The following is a 17,120-nucleotide window of genomic DNA, read 5'->3' as shown; positions in this document are numbered from 1 at the left end:
AGCTCATTTCTGAAAATTCCATGGACTTGCCATGTTCCAGAAATGAGAGTTTCTATTAATTTCTGTTTGTTTCAGAAATTACTGTTTTTCTATTGTGCCAGTGGTAGATGCATGCACTGGATAATGCCCACTAGAAAACTTACATCTGTTGCCATTTTGAACTGGTTTTGTTGTTATTTCATCTCCTTTTCACAGCTGTGGCACAGTCACCTGCTATAAATTGTACTAAACTAAGGCATTAATACCTTGAGTCTGAAATCTTAACATGCCCTTACTTAGAAGAAAGATCTATGAAACAGTGGGTGTTTCTCCTGAGTAAATATGTTTTGTAAATTTCATACATGCATATACAGAATACAGTATTATATACACGCTGACTTATAAATGATTCATTTTGCTGCTAAAGCAGTAAAATAAGTATATTCGATAGGAAATATTGCATATATTTTAATTTTCTCTTAAATTGCCAGTGGTTCTAGTTTTTTCCTGCAGGTGGAAAATACCCATACTGTTTTCCTTGGCTCCAGCATTTCTAGTTCATATTTTCAATTGTAATATAAGGAATGTTTTGAAGGCTACAATGAGACAAGGGGAGAAACATGCATTTAAGATATCCAGGGTAACAGATTTAATTTTTTTCTAGGTTGATGTACGGAGGTAGGCACGCAGGTTGAATTGTAGGATCTGGAAGTGATCCCACAGTAATAGAGTTAACTGAGAAGGTGTATTTCATTAATCTCTGAAATTAATGTTTGATTCTTAACCGTAACATCTACCTTTGAACTTTTATTTGTATAATGAAATAGTGTCTTATTTTAGACTTGTTGAGAGAAATTCTGCTGCACCCACCCCCAGCTTGAAATTGACTTACACTACTCTGACAGTGTATAAGGGCTGAAGCTTGCTGCTTATTTCAATGTTTCTGTTTGTAACAGAGTCTAGATCCAGAACTTGTATCTCACTTTTGGTCACGCCAACCAACTGCGTGCTGGCATCTCAGCCCCCACAACTGGTTCACTGCAGTGATGACTAATTCACCCCAGGCTGTATCCTACAGCGTATTGGTTAGGATCTGCTTTGAGTGTTCATCCATCACTTGCACTCCAAGTTGGGTCCCCACACCAGTCCAGAACATCTTGTCAGTTCCTTACCATTGAGCCATTACACAGATATTCCCTTTATATCTGAAAATAACTGTACATCATTTTACACTAGTACTTTTAATTAGAACAAATGCTAATTCTTGAGGGATAAGACTTTCAGTGGGAAGTAAATTCTAATGCATACTTCATGAATTTACCACCCTCTGTGTGAAAGAATCTGATGATGTTTATGTCCTTCAAGCCACTTTGTTTCTGTCTTTTTGAGTTGTCTTTCTGAATTGTGTGTTTTTTGTTTTTGTTTTACTTTAAATTAATTTATTTGAATAAGTGTCTTATTAGGGCAGATTGAACTGATATCTTTACTAAAATGCAGGAGGTTTTGATTTATTAAATAAAATCATTTGGGTTGATCAGAACATCCCATGAGCAGAATTCCAGTTATGGGCTTATGGGGAGCTCCTGCCAGTTGATGGGAAGCAGGTAATTCTGGCTGGTTCCTCTTTCCCTGTGCAGCTCCACATGCTCCCTGCAAAGCTTCTCTGGAAGATGGGCAGGCTATAGAGGGAATAGGGAATGGCCAAAATTCACTTCCCCTTCCTCTAGTTAGATCAGGGTCCTTTCCAGGAACAGAAGATGCTCTTCCATTTGTGGAAAGGCATATCTGGAGCCACTTTTGGTTTGAATGTATCGAACATTATGCTTTGAAGTGTGCTAGATCACAAAGAAAAACAATTTAAAAAAACATTGTCCTGTTTCCATGTAGATTTCAATAACAGGTAGCACATGACTTAAGTTAAAAGAAGCACAGGAAAAAGGGGATGAGAAGTGAAAACAGCCCTTTCCTTATTTGTACCTTAAACCTCCTCATTTAATGTCTAAAAACGTGGGTTGGCTCCCAGAGTCTGGTGTAGACTCCATGTAGAAAGGGGAATATTTCCCCACATAGGGAAATGCTCAGGAAAGTGCTCTGATGAATAAATATATAGTATGTTCTTTGATGAAGCATGTAAAATAGTAACTACAATGTCTACATCATAGCTTTAGTTCCCAAGTATCTAGCATGTTTCTTGTTTCATCACCCAGTCTGTGAATCATAGATTGAGCTATTCACTTAGTTTCAGGTAAGATGTTAATAGTTAAACATTTTGATTATATTGTTTTTAAGCATTAGATAATACTTATAAGACTGTTTCCTAGAAAAATAATAATATTATTGATGCTTGATTCTTTTAACTTGCCTATAACATTAACCTCAAACCTGAAATGGAAAAAAAGGCTTAATGCTGATGTGCATTTAAATTTTTTAAATGTGGCAAAAATATGTATGTGAAATTTGTAGTGAAATGAAAAGAAAAAGATTGTTGGGTCTAAAAAGGAAATGTAGAAAAATGAAAATTAGTATTTAAATATTTGTGAGGAAACAACATTTTGTATTGCAGCTTCATTGAAACTGTGTTGTAATTATGTTTTGATCGTGTGTGTTTGTGTTTTATTTCTCTCTTTGCAAAAGAGGTTTAAACAAGAATGCAAATTTTCCAAACCACTACAACTATAATGCAATTCAGTGCAACCAGTATTTTCTTTTCCTTCAAATTCCTACTTTATTTAGATTGAGTAAACATTATTTTAATTGTTAATATTATTTATTAATTTTATTCTTTGGCCAGGGCGACTTAATTTATACTGTTAAATTATATTGTTTTATATTATGTTATTTATTTATGATTGTGAGCCGCCCCGAGGCTTCGGCAAATGGGGCGGCATAGAAGTTCCCTAAACAAACAAACAAACAAATAAAATTGTTTACCCTACTTAAAAATGCTCAAAGATAGGAACCCTCAAGAATTATACTAGGGAACACCTAATGCATTTTGTTTCCCAACTATGATGAAAGAAAAAAAGAAAGGCAGAAATACACGTCTAGATTCAACAAGGTTTCACCTGTAGCAGTATAGTAGCCTTGCAGCTCAAAAATCTACATGTTTACTTGGAAGTAAACTCTTCTATGTATAATTGAGATTATTCCCAGGTAAGTGTTATAGGACTAGGACTTTAGTTTGATGTCAAGTAAGGATTTCCTCTCATTTGGTAAAGATATTTCTTTTCCCCTTCCCTACTTCAATATTAAGTTCTTATATGTTGAACATCCACAAAGTTTTTATTGTTTAAACCTCTTCTATCTTCCCGTTTCTTTCTTTACATTAGATGGAATGTGTATGGCAGCAAAATTGTCTGCCTCGCTATTTCTGCTGCAGTTGCTTTCAGGTCATACATCATTTAGCTGCTGTGTTTTTGGATGTGAATCTATTTTCAGTGTTATGCCCCATTGACTTGGACCTTTGGATGGATTCTCTTTTGTTATGGGGCTCTATGCAACTTCTGTTGCTTAGTATAATTTTAAATTTCTGACAGTTTGCAAATTATTATATCGAGACTAAAAGCTATCCTGAATTAGTTGTACTTTAATGCTCTTGGTTTTCAGGGAGTTTTTTTTTTTAGGTTTGAGTAGTAGCTTATAACATTCAAAGCAAAATTAATCATTGCCAATTAATTATTGCCACTTCATTTATTACCAATCAAAACTGCAAAATATAAAGGTGAACTGTAACTTATCACATCTTAAGCCATATTGTTTGAAATCGGCATATCTGCCTAAATTTGCAACTTATTAAATAGTTTCTTAGTACATAATATGTTCTACTCTCATAATGTGCTGGCTTACAATATTAAGTGACTATCAAAGTACAGAATATCTTAATGTGAAAACAGTTGCCCTCAAACATACAAAATTACATGTTTGAGATAAAGTGGATATACAAATTAAAGTCTATGTTTCTGTCCTAACTTTGCCCAACTGAAACAATTCTTCACTTGAAAAACTAGCACTAATCCTCTGTTACATCTGTTACAGATGTCTGTAAAAGAAAGTATGATTTTACAGGATTGTATATATTTAATTAGACTTGTAGTTGCAATAGAGCCCATACATATAAAAAATTACAAAGTTATTACTATAAGGCCTCAACTAAATGCCTGGGATTTGTGTTCAGGAAAAAGAAATGGAAAAACAAAAACTTCTGTACCAACAAGCAAGACTACATGATCGGGGAGCTGCTGAGATGGTTCTTCAGACAATTAGTGCCAGCAAAGGTAAAGGCTTTTAAATCATACATATATTTTCTACCATTTCTTTGCACTTCTAATATTTGCCAATGCAGGCTTCTTTGAAATGCAAATATCAGCTTTGGAGTGGCAATTTTATTGGGATCATGGTGGAAAAAAAGCAACTTCAGCTCCCACGGGCTGAGCTTTCTCTCAGTCGCTGTGTGCATACAAAGTTCATACAGGTTACATAGAAACAGAGCTAGTCAGAAGGAGCCTCCCAGGCCATCTAGCCTGACCTCCGGCTCCAGCCGTCTCCGCTCACAACGTGTCCACCATCAGGTTAATTGTATTCCTGATCTTAATTTGTGGCCCTCCAAGTATTGATGGACTGCATCTGCTGTCATCCCTGGCCAACATAGTCAATGGGTAAGGGATGCAGGGAGCCAAAGGACAAAGCATCTGGAGGGTTACAAATTGCCTATGCATGCAGTTAATGCAGTCTGCAGCATTTCTCATTTGGTCTGAGCCACAATGCTCTGGATATGTATTTACTTTCAGAAAGACTGAGCAGAAACTGATGCCTTATTCTTCTATAATTCATTTGTTTTCCCCTTTCTTTCTTACTAATTCAGGTGGGGACATGTTAGGGAAGATGCTGGGAACACTAGAGTGTTTATTTCTCTTGTTACCTGTAGAGGATGGCTAAATTATTTGGAGAATGTTCAAATTGTTTGTTATGTGCTGTCAAGTCATCTCCATGTATGGCAGCCTTTTGAATGAAAGCTTTCCAGAATGCTGTGTCCATGACAGCCCTGTTCAGCAATTGTAAATGCCAGGCTTTGTCTTCCTTTATGGAGGCAATCCATCTCATATCTGGTTTTACTTTTCTTCTGCTGCTTTTGACTTTCCCTAGTATGATTGTATTGCCCAGTGAAATACTCAATGAAAAAGGGCTGTTTTTAACTGTGACACCATAAATAAAGGTTCACTTTTCAGGTGAGATGGGGCCAATGGTTGCAGCCACCCTGAAACTTGGAATTGCGATCTTGAATGGAGGAAATTCTACTGTTCAACAGGTAAAGCAGTGATATATAAAAATCTAACATTTAATTGCTGCTTGCTTTGAGGCATTAACAAACCTGTATCTGTTTTAAATTTTGCACTTTTACTGATAGCTTATGGTTTGTGATGAGTTGCTTTTTAAAATTCAAGCTGCAGTTCCGTGTCTATACTGTACTATATTTGCATGTTTATATATTATTCTTGGAGCAGAAGTAATAGGATATACATGTTTAAAATAAATCCTAGTCTAGTTCATATATAATTTTGTAAAGCATTTCTCCTTATAGAAAATGCTTGACTACCTCAAGGACAAAAAGGATGTAGGCTTCTTTCAGAGTCTTGCTGGACTTATGCAGTCTTGTAGGTAAGAGAACAAATCTAATTTAATCATACATATTCATACCATCATTATATATTCCAATGCTTAAATTAGTTTTCCTGTGTTATTAGCTTGAACATAAAAACATGGCCATTGACAAAATAAATTAGCAAGAGACTGCCTAGGTAGGAATTTAGAAATACATTACTTTGTAAATTAAAGCAAAAGAAAATAAATTGCAGACCATTCCAACACTGTTGACTGGCCTTCAGGAGTGACAGAATATTGAATGTGTCTGCTGGAGTTTTGAAAAATGAAAATCAGTGGAGGATGTTGGTCTTAGCATATCCTGGAGTAGGGGATTGTAGTTAAAAAGTTTGTGCCAGATTTTTAATGCCCTGTATGCACAATAAGGGGATCTTAGGGGAGAAGTGCCCTGTCCCTTTACTTTCCAAAAAACATTATTTTCTAACACATAAATTCTTCGTGGTCTGTGCATCACACATAATGGGTGCTGTGCCTGTGCAGTGCCTGTTGCTGGGGAGAATATAAAACCTTTAACAGATTTTGGCAGGAATACCGCATCCCTCCCTCACAGTGCTGTAAAGGGCGGAGCACCTGCCATTTCCCCCAGTTTTCTTTCGACCACCGATCGCACTGCCTCGAGCTGTTCGTTATCGTTCATCTCTCTCTTTACTCTAATCGCCTTTTTCTCTTCCTCTTCTAGTTAAGATAATCCAAGGTTTATTACCCTTATCTTCCCTAGTTAAACACTCCCTTTTTTCTTACTAAAAACTAAAAAAAACCCCTCTTACCTTATACTATTCTCCTTATACTATCTTCCTCCTCGATGGCTCAGCGCGTGGCTTATTGGAAGTGCTCTAAATGTGGGGCCAAAATGTCCCCAACGGACCCGCATGAGCTTTGCCTCCCATGCCTGGGAGGGGGTCACCGCACTGACAAATGCGGCCATTGCCAGGCGTTTACCAAGCAAGCCGGAAAAATCGGGAGAATCGGCTGAGTAAGATCCTTTGGGATCAGGCCCTGAAAACCTCCGATGAGCTTGCCACCCAGGCTGCTCCAGCTGGCCCCTCCATGGTGACCTCCCCTCGTCCACCATCTGCAGGAGCTGTTTCCAGGGAGACCTCTCGCTCCTCCCATTCCTTCTCACTCAAACAAAAGCAGAAAAGGAAGCACACCGGCCAAGGGGATCTGTCGGTCTCGAAAAAATCTAAGAAGGATGAGACTGACAAGGCCAGCCGCAAGCACCATAAGCCTGCCCAGAAACCGTGCCGAGACTCGGGTTCGACCGCTCCATCGGTCCAGACGGCCTCATCGGTCCTGATGCCTTCGACACCAACACCGCAGGCTATGATGCAGGTTAAGCCACCTGGATCCCCTCGGGGTCACATCACCGGCTCCTACGGCACTGGATTCCCCTGAGCCCATCATTCATGGATCGATGTCCAACGGGGAAATCCAAGACTTTCCTCCACAGTCGATACTGAGCCATCAGCCGGCTCGCTCTCCGACGCCGATGCCATCGTTGCCTGAGGCATCCCCAAGCCCTCCCCCAAGGCATTCTTATCACACCGTGGTGGCTGCGCCAGCCTTGGTTCCTGACCATCCTCAACCTCTCCTGCCGTTTTTCCATCTAGCAGGTCCCTCACCTGATCATGCAAGGGGGGCAATCCTCCATCCCGATCTCGATTCCCTCAACCTCATCATGTGGCTCCTTCACTGACTGCTCCCTGTCATTTACCTTCTGTCCCAGAAAACTAATCGGCCACTACTTGTCTGTCGGTACCGGAACCATGGTCGGTACCGACTGAACCTCTTCAAACCATTTCTGTCCCAACTTCTCTACAGCTGGAGATTACCTTCATACTACAATCCGCCCTACGACCATCCACCCGCCGGTCATATGAGGCTAAGTGGAAACGCTTCATTGTCTTCGTGTAGACCAACCTGTTTTCTCCTCATAAACCCTACACCAAGATGGCCTTAAACCCACCTTGATTAGAGTGTACATTGTGGCAGTTTCCCACTTTCGGGGCCTTTTATCTGGATCCTCAGTGTTTTCTCACACGCTCATCCGTTGCTTCCTCTCAAGGAACTACAGAATCTCTAGCCACCAACCCATCCCTCGGTCCCAACCTGGAGCCTGTTGGTGGTACTTCAGGCCGTCACCAGAGACCCCTTCGAACCATTGGTGACAAATGACCTAAGACTGTTATTGTGGAAGACTGCCTTCCTGGTCGCCATTACTTTCACCAGGAGAGCAAGCAAACTATGTGCTCTCCACATAGACCCACCCTACCTTAACTTTCATAAGGAAAAGGTTATCCTACGTACTGACCCGGCGTTCCTACCTAAGGTCGCTACAGCCTTTCATGTCAATCAGGACATCGTTCTCCCAGCGTTCTTCCCCACTCCCTCAACCCCAATAGAGAAATCCCTCCACTCTCTCGATGTACGCTGATGCCTAGCCTTTTATTGGTCCTGTACCGAGAACTTCAGAAAGACCAAGCGCTTCTTTGTTAAATACTCTTAATCCGACAGAGGCGCTGCCATCTCCTCCCAAAGGTTTTCAAAGTAGATCGTTCAAATTATCGAACTGGCATACCAGTTAGCCAAGCTGGACCTCCTGGTTGCCCCCAAGGGACATTCCACCAGAGCTGTGGCTGCCTCCTGGGCTTTTTCAGCGGGTGTCCCGCTACCAGACATTTGCAAGGCAGCAACATGGATGACTCCTTGCACTTTCACCAGACATTATAGACTCGACGTTTGGGCCAGACAGGACTGTTCCTTCGTCTGTGCTGTCCTCTCCTCGATTCTCCTCTGATGACACCGACCCACCTCCAGTTGGTAAGCTTGCTAATCACCCATTATGTGTGATGCACAGAGACCACGAAGAAGAAAGGCAGGTTGCTTACCTGTAACTGTCGTTCTTCAAGGTTTTGCAGGTTTCTGGTGAATAGTCAGCTCCAAACTTGATCTGTGGGGAAAGGTTTAAGACAGGGCTCCTCAAACTTTTTTAACAGGGGGCCAGTTGAAAGGTGCTGGCGATGGGCGTGGGCTGCATGCAGCAAGGCACCAGCTTCCTCACAAGGAGATCCTTTTCTTCGAGTGAGTCCAAAATGATCTCCACACAAGCAAGCCCCCGCTTCGCCATGCGCATGGCGAGTCCAAAACCTCTATCGCAGGCCGGATCCAGCCCACGGGCCGTAGTTTGAGGACTCATGGTTTAAGAAGAATGGCCAAGAGATTAAATAAATATTTTCCATTCACTCACTCATGAACTAAAAATAGTGTCACAGGGCCGCTGCTCCAGACTAGCTGAAGTTGGGCACCTTTCCTAGGTGTTGTGGGGGACAACATGGGGACATTTGTTTTCAGAATCCAGTTCTTCCCTTTAGTACCTAATTGGGTATTCTGGTGCCTATCATTTTGGAATTAAAATGAGAGACATCCAAAATCAAGACAGTAGTTTCTTCAAATTTTGTGTCTCCCTGAGTGATTGTTATATTGGTTTTAAATTAAAAGAAAAGCATTTTAATGCTTGTAATAGGCCAATAAGGATGTATGCTTGGAGGCTTCCAAGATCGACAGAACACTAAGGTCAGTTTAACCATACAATAGCCATATTTTTGTATCATAAGTCACCCTGTAAAGCACCACTGGTGGGTTAGTTGTTGTCAGAAGAACCCACTTCTAACCAGTCATTCTAGTAGTATCCCAGGTGATTTGCCTCAACTGCCTGCTGCAATTATAATCCCCTTTTCATTCACTGTAGCATTTTTCCTGTTTATTTATTTAGTTTTTGGTAACTGTGTTGCACAGGATCTAAGTTGACAGCCTGTGGCAGCTCCTCCAAAGTGCCCAAGTGTCTAAATGCAGAGTCTGTCACTGATTTGCCACTCCTTTTTACAATATTTTTAAGTGCAAGACAATTAAAGGAGCTATCAGTTTTGACAGGTGCTGTCAAAATTCAAACTTATTTTTAAAATGCCTTTTTGACAGGGCTTGGCTTGGCTTGGCTTTTGACAGGAACATATGCATATGTATATGTCAAAAACCCTCTTATCCCTGTCAAGAAGATGCAAAAAGCTAGTTTTAAAAGGAAACTTGAGCTTTGGTAACTGCCAACATTCAGTATGGTGGAATAAAGAAGAGAGGAGAAGATTTCATGAATGCAGGAAAAAACCTCTCTTTTGTTGGCCTTCAAAAAATGTTTTAGCCATTTTAGATGTGTAGCTTAGGCCAAATTCATAATTGCAATGATGGAGTAGGCTTTTGGAATCAGGCTCTCTGACCTTAAGAAAGGATTACAGTTCATTCACTTTGGGGAGATATCAACCCCAAGCAGCTTTCAGAGGCACTTCATCTCTAGAGATCTGTAAATTGATTATCTCATAAGATTCTTTTATACATGTTCACCAGAAATGTAGGAAGCATAAGTTTTCTTAGCTGATATATTGTGTACAAAAGGTATTTTGATTCCACATGAGCTCTCACATTTACCAATGGGACACCATCCTAGTAATGGTACAGCTTTTATGCCTCATAAAACTCAGATTGCCACTCCTCATGCAACTGTGACAACAATTTCTTACATAATGTATTTAAGTATGCTTCAGAACACCTTTAATTGTTCCTTTGAAAGAATCTGCTCGTCTTAAGAATTCTCTTAAAATTAAAACAGTGTACTTAAAAGTCTGAAAAGGAAGAGAGAGCAAGTTTCTTCCATTGTAAGCTAAATAAGTGCTGCTGCAATGAAGAAAAAAAAAAATCAAAGCAGCAGCTTTTACTTTTATCTGAATTAATCCAGAGGTATACCAGTTTAAATGAAAAAAGAATTTATCCTGTTCAAATCCTACATCATGGAATAATGATTTGTGATACAATCTAAACTATATGTTGCCCTTTTATTTTAGTGTTCTTGACCTAAATGCTTTTGAACGTCAAAACAAAGCAGAGGGCCTTGGCATGGTAACAGAAGAAGGATCAGGTATTATTGTCTTAATGCAAAAGATCTGTGACTTTCCTTGTAAATCCACTGAATAAAAAGTAAGTTCTATCCAAACATGTTCATAAAAGACCACTTCAAACCAGTGCCACACCACTAAGTTACTTAAAAGGTTATGTATCCTGAGACATTGGTTTATAGTTTCCTTCATTTGTGAAAAAAGACACTTACCTGTGAGTTTATTTTTAAGCCAATGGACAAATTAAGATTTAAATTTAATTTATAAATATAAATTTTAAAAAATCGTACTTCTTTAGAAAATACTTTTACTTGGAAGTGTTTTAGATTGAATTTCTTTCATGCAAAAAGCCCTTGATATTTGAACTTTTGATTTTGAACCAGATTGCCTCTTCTACCTTTTCATAAATACATTATTTTTCTTTGCTGTCTTTTTGTTTGTACTACAATACTGTCATTGTTTCTGTCTAGAATCCTTGGATTATTTTCTGTATTATTAGCTGTGCTACCAAATGACCATTCTTTCTCTGTATTCTCAGTGGTAATTTCTTCCATATTCTACTTTAATTAATCCTTTTATATTTTCATTCAAAATAAGGGGGAAAACTTGAATGTTTATTTACTGCTGTTTTCTAATTTCATAATTCATATTTTTGATATTGCATGTATCAGTGGTTAGTTTGCCTGCAGTCATTATGCCTGTTACATATTTAATTATTCAAGTGTTTTCATCAAGTTAAAATACAATAACTTGACTGAAAACCTTTAAAACTCTTTACAGTTTCTTCTAAAAATTAGTTTCTTTGGTCAAATATTCATCAAATATGTTCCAGTTTTAATGTGATATACATTTTTATTTTATTGTTGAGTAGTTTTGTTGCAGTCAGCTCAGTTGAGTACATTTTTGTATTCAGATTATGCACAGACTTGCTTGATCCATTGACGTACTGAAAATTATTCTCCAGAATAGTTATTATTCTCCAAACTGAATCATATTCTGTTTGGACATTGGGGATATAATTTCTGTTTCTATATCTATAATTATTCTTACTTTTGGATTTCATTTCAAGAAGTCTGATTTTCTTTTAAATGTATGCATATGTTACTTAAAAGGGGGAAAGCATGCCTATATAAATAACTAACTTTTCTGATGTCAGGATATTTTTATGTTTCCACATTTGAAGACTTTTTTTGCTTTGCCTGATTTGAAGTTTTGCATTCATAGAGAATTAAATTGCCAAAGCAATGCTACGTATATTTTTAATCTGTGGAACAAATTCTCACTTTTTTTCTTTTTTCCCCATTTTCTTTTCTTTGAAATAAATGTCCTGTCTTTCCCTTCCTCAGTCATCACTCATGAGCGTGGTAATTATTACACACAAATTGCCTCTCTTTTTCCTGTTGTTAGCTTTGTGTCAGCACTGTACAGCTCCTGAACACCATGTAGTTTGTTTTTGTTCTCAGAATTTAAAAGGATGGGCTCTTTTTTCTTCTTATTATGGTTGTATCTCCAACCTTTCTGTTTGTATGCCAACTTTCCCCACATCTTTGTTTTTCCTCCTTTTCTCAGGATTTGCACAGTAACTGGCACACTAGATGTAAGAGCAGCAAGCTTTTTTGGTTTCCATTTATTTTATTTTCTGCTTCATTTGGTGATGTTTATTTTCTTAGTGGGCCAAGTATTTGTGATGGTTGGATGTAAACAAATTGTCTGCATACAATTTTAAAACCCACCATGTGCTGTAGTCTTCCTGTAGCATTTCTGTTGTGTATTTAATGTGGCTTTATGGCTGCATTGGTTTGTGCAATCATAGGAAATCAGTGGAGGATCCAGAGTTGGGTTTGAGGGTGGGATAGAAAGGGAATTTTTAATGACAGAAAGCACCTTTATACTATAAAGTAAACAACATTAATGTGTGATACCAAAGTCATGTTACAAAGGCTTATCTTACAATGTTTTTGATGCTACTGTGCTTCATTGAGTCAACATCTTAAAGGATCAAGTCTTTCAGTAGAAATACACTGCAATAGATGAGGCAAAACTTAAAATATATCATCCAAAAGAGAAATTATGAAACTCTAAGCATGACTTTATCTGAATCCTTTCTGACAGGAAAAAGTCCATAAGGTAACAATATCCTCATTATTACTGATTTCTTGAATATACTGCCCCATAACCAAAGTTGTCTGGGTGGGACATTGCAATTCATAAAATTACAACCCCGAATACAGATAATAAAATATAATATAAACTATCAATATACAGAATATAAAACAATATCAACAGTTGCAACCAATTTCAATAAAACTCTAGACATGTTAAAATATGTCTAGAAAATATATATGTCTTAATATATCCCCAAGTACTCCTCAGTGGTTATTCATCTGAATGTTCATTCAAGTAGTTAAATCAAGACTAAGTGATATTTAACCAACAGCATATGCAATATTTGCACAGAACGCAGCCCAAGAGACAACTCTGAATGGACTAATTTCAAAAGGAGAGTTGAAACACAATTCTATGCATATCTGTTCAAAAGTAAGTAGCTCTGAGTTCAGTGGGTCTTACTCCTAGGCCAGGTTGTATAGGATTGCAGCTCCGAGAACACCTCTTTTACATTCTTCTGCTGAAAACACTGAGATTTCAAACACAAAGTGCTTAACTTTCAATTATTGTACCTTATTTTTCAGACATTTCACAAACATCAGTACAAATCATTCAAAGTGTTCCTAAAATTCAAATGTGTTTAGGATGCAGAGAATTTGATAGCATAGTAAAGCTTTATGTTAACAGAGGTCTATAATTTTCAAATACTTTTTCCTAATCCATATTCATCTGGAGTTTTTGCATGTGTGAGCTTGTTCACTGCATTGAGAAAAGCACATGGGATGCACATGCAAAACTATCCCCTCTGTTGAAATGAATGGGGAAGTGCACTCAAATAGAGAGCCCTTATCTGTGTTTAACTGGGAAGATTTTTTTTTCTGGGTGCACGATACTTCAGTTTCTAAAAATAGAACAGAATCACATATTCCTAACAATTAGGCATTATAAATCCATTGGTATTCCTACTGTGCCCAGTGTAACAATGAAGACTACAGTGAGTTGTGCACAACTCTTTCTTAAAACGGCTTTTAAAGTTATAAGGATCTAAATATTATACTATTTTTCAAAGAACACGTGTTATTCAAAATTCAGGGACCTTAAGTAACGGAACAATATATTATACTGTTTTACTTAATTAATGGTTTAATGAAGGCTAATGTTTGCTTAAAATTTTGGGCTTTTGTATTGTGAGTAATGCAATATTTCAGAAAGACCTAAATCTAGATCTTGTAACTGATGTGATGTAGAGTAGTCTCATTCTTTGAGAGGAAAAAGGAAATGACAAGAAAATAGCATAGTTAATCAACCTGGCTGAAAGATTCAGTGCCTGTTGTTTTCTTTGTACTGCCCCTTTCCCTACAATCTTTTTGTCCCAATACCCTCTCACTATGGCCAACCTCAACATCAAGCTTCATGTTCTTGATACTGGACCCCCCACTGGTAAAACATTGGTGGTTATTTACCAGATATGTATCTAATTTGTCTTTGTGATGTAATTAATGTTGCATTTTATTTGTGTTATGTTTTACTTGCTATGGTTATTATTGGAAAACAGGTTCAAAACCAAAGGCATACATCAGTGTACATTAATGTATTACATTTTCATTTAATTCTTACAATACAATGTTCCCATAAATCATGATATGCTTGAAAGTGCATTTTCTCTCTCCTTTCTATAGTTAACAAGTAAGAACGTACTGAAGATATATATTTCAATTACCTTTATAGTCATTTTTCTTCATATATTAACTTTGTTGAATTTGGTCACCCAGGCACTGCAGATGAAATTGTAAATGTTGTTACATATTGACTAATTTGAAATTGATTTTAATCCATAGTAGCAATATTAATAAAAAGCAATCCTATACATACCAACACAGAAGTAAGTCCTGATGACTTCAGTGGGGCTTATTTCTAGATAAGTGTGTACAGGATTGGAGCCTTCATAGCCCTATCTGAGACATAGTTAATTAATCACAAGTAAGTCGCACTAAGTCGCACAGCCTAAGAAATTGTGTGGAGGGGGGTGAGATCAACCATATATTCTTTTCCAGTTCTGGCTCCACTGTATTCCTTTCAAGAATTACCAGGTTCATCATTGCCAAGTTCTCTGTTTAACTATTAGTACATGCTGTGGCTAGGGGGAAAAAGTACCATTCAAAAAAAGCTGTCAAGTGTGTCACAAGTTCTAATCTAGTTATTGGTTTCACAGTAAAATAAATAAAAAATTGGTGGAATTTATGCTGTTTATAATGTTGCTGCATAATTGATCGATAATAACTATAATTGATCTATTATAACCAAAAGCTTGCAGCTTTTCTTCTGGAAAACATGGACATGCAACTTGGGCTATACAGGGACTCTTTCATGAATAGGTTAGCTAGTATGAGAAAAGCCAAGTGCACATGCACTACAGGTGCAGTGTTATCTCTAAACATATGACAAAGGTTTAATTTAACATCAAATATTGCTATTTTCTTACTTTTCCTTTATGATGGCAGTTTCAAATCTAACAAAACTTTTTAAAAATCTTATATGAAATACATTTGCATTTGTTTAATATTCTATACCTATTTTTACCTATTAATGACAAGAACCTTAAACGTAAGGAGAGACCATTAGTAAACTGGCATTTACGCACTTTCAAGATAATACGACATAAACCATTTTTTTCTACCAGACATTACTTTTGTTTGAATACATCTCAATCTCAGATTGTCCATGAGGGAAACATAAAACCATCTATACATGTGACAAAACCATTGAAATGCAGCATGGGCACAGGCAGTATTTTAGCTAAATAGTAACATGTAGGGAAGTTGTTCTAAATCTTTGAACAGAACAGTTATTTTTTTTTTCAGAATATACAGAGTTGCTTTTAAATGTTTCTGGCTTAGACTGTTAGGTTTTTTTTCATATTTCTACAATCCTCAATTGTAGTCGGTCCCTCCCATGTAAAAACTGGATAGATCTATAGACAACCCTAAGGGATGTTCTGTGCCCTTTCTCTACAATCAGTAAGGACACTCTGACATTCTACACAAGTTTATTTTTCATGTGTCAATACCAAGAAGGTGTCACCATTTTTTAATGTGGTTGACCAAAGTGTTCAGCACCTAATCAAAGATGGTGATTGACAGATTGATAGGATTTATTAAATACCTAGTAAAGTAGATTTCCTTGAACAAGCCCAGGTTGTTGGTGCATATTGATTCCTGCTTTGAACACCATTTAAACAGAGAGGGAGGGAGGGAGGGAGGGCCATTTTAACTTTTAAGTACTATTATGTTTAAAATGATGGCCTCAATACAGTAAGCTCTCCATCATCTGATACAATAAGGAATTCTATTCTTTTAATATTACTTTTTAACAGAATTATAATCTTGTCATAATTCAACAGAATTCCTGCTGGCAGCTGTTCCTCATCACCTACTACAGCATAAAGGACACTGGATTCATGTTAGATCCTTGTCTTTCCCTGCAATTGTAATGGAAGGGTTCTGCCTAAGTCTGGAAGGTCTTAAATACTTAATTATGGTAGGAGGCAGTCCCATCTATCTTGAAAGAGGCAGTTGTGAGAGCATTTCTAAAGAAACTCATCTTGAACCTGAAATGAAGCAAAGTGCTTAAGCAAGTATTTGATGTGCAACCTCAGTTGCTCTAGAAACTGATTAGTTGGATTCATTTCAGGACAGGTTTTGGTACAGAAACTTCCTTGGTCACACTTATGGAGCTATCAGGAGAGGCCTGCAAATTCTGCTGAATTGCAGTTTCAATTACATTGACACTGGTAACCTTCTGGAGATGTTCTACGATTTGAGAACTGGAGCACCATATTTGGGTGATTCTGTTTCTATCTGGATTGTGGATACCAGAAAGTAGTGTTTGGGGACCATTTACACTATGGAGTTAGTATCCTTATTCCAGAAGTTCATTTTAGTCACTCTTTAAGAAACTAGGAAGGCTAGATTCCAACTCTTAAATGTCTGCAATTAGAAAGTTCAAAAGGAAGACAGTTTCTAAAATGTTGCCAAACCCATGCTGCCACATTTTTTGGAGAGAAATGTATTTCTGAATTTTGCATTCTTATGGTGAATGAACACACCTTTCTGCAAGTGTGAGTGTCCCATATATTTGATTCTGAAAAGATGCTGTAAGATTCACTTACATCAACTCAATCTTTTTTTAGCTTAAGCTAGCAGGATACATGAGACTGTATAGTTTCTTAGCCATCTTTCATAATACTAAAGTGCCACATCTGGCTTTTTCACAGGAGAAAAAGTGATGCAGGATGATGAATTTACTTGTGATCTCTTCCGGTTCCTTCAGTTGCTTTGTGAAGGGCACAGCTCAGGTTTGTCGGCAGAATGCCAGTGGCTACTGAATGCTGGAGTAACCACCTATAAATAAGTACTCACTGTAAAAGGCTTAACATAT

General features: G+C 37.7%; 1 protein-coding gene across 10 annotated transcripts in view; it reads left to right on the top strand.

Annotated features, from left to right (window-relative positions):
• The window catches only part of RYR2 (ryanodine receptor 2), a 373,600-nt gene that overhangs the window by 320,090 nt on the left and 36,390 nt on the right, over positions 1-17,120 (top strand). For all 10 annotated transcript variants that reach the window (XM_044419812.1, XM_044419847.1, XM_044419795.1 and 7 more), the window contains 5 exons: positions 4,154-4,253; positions 5,205-5,284; positions 5,558-5,634; positions 10,527-10,600; positions 16,957-17,037. In XM_044419812.1, coding sequence (XP_044275747.1) covers positions 4,154-4,253; positions 5,205-5,284; positions 5,558-5,634; positions 10,527-10,600; positions 16,957-17,037 — 412 coding nt within the window. The remainder of the gene's footprint in view (positions 1-4,153; positions 4,254-5,204; positions 5,285-5,557; positions 5,635-10,526; positions 10,601-16,956; positions 17,038-17,120) is intronic.

Source organism: Varanus komodoensis, unplaced genomic scaffold (assembly GCF_004798865.1).
Source record: "Varanus komodoensis strain SLA01 unplaced genomic scaffold, ASM479886v1 scaffold1, whole genome shotgun sequence".
NCBI classification, from domain to species: Eukaryota; Metazoa; Chordata; class Lepidosauria; order Squamata; family Varanidae; genus Varanus; species Varanus komodoensis.
Note: the sequence above shows the minus strand (reverse complement) of the source record. Positions and strands in the feature narration are given on the sequence as shown.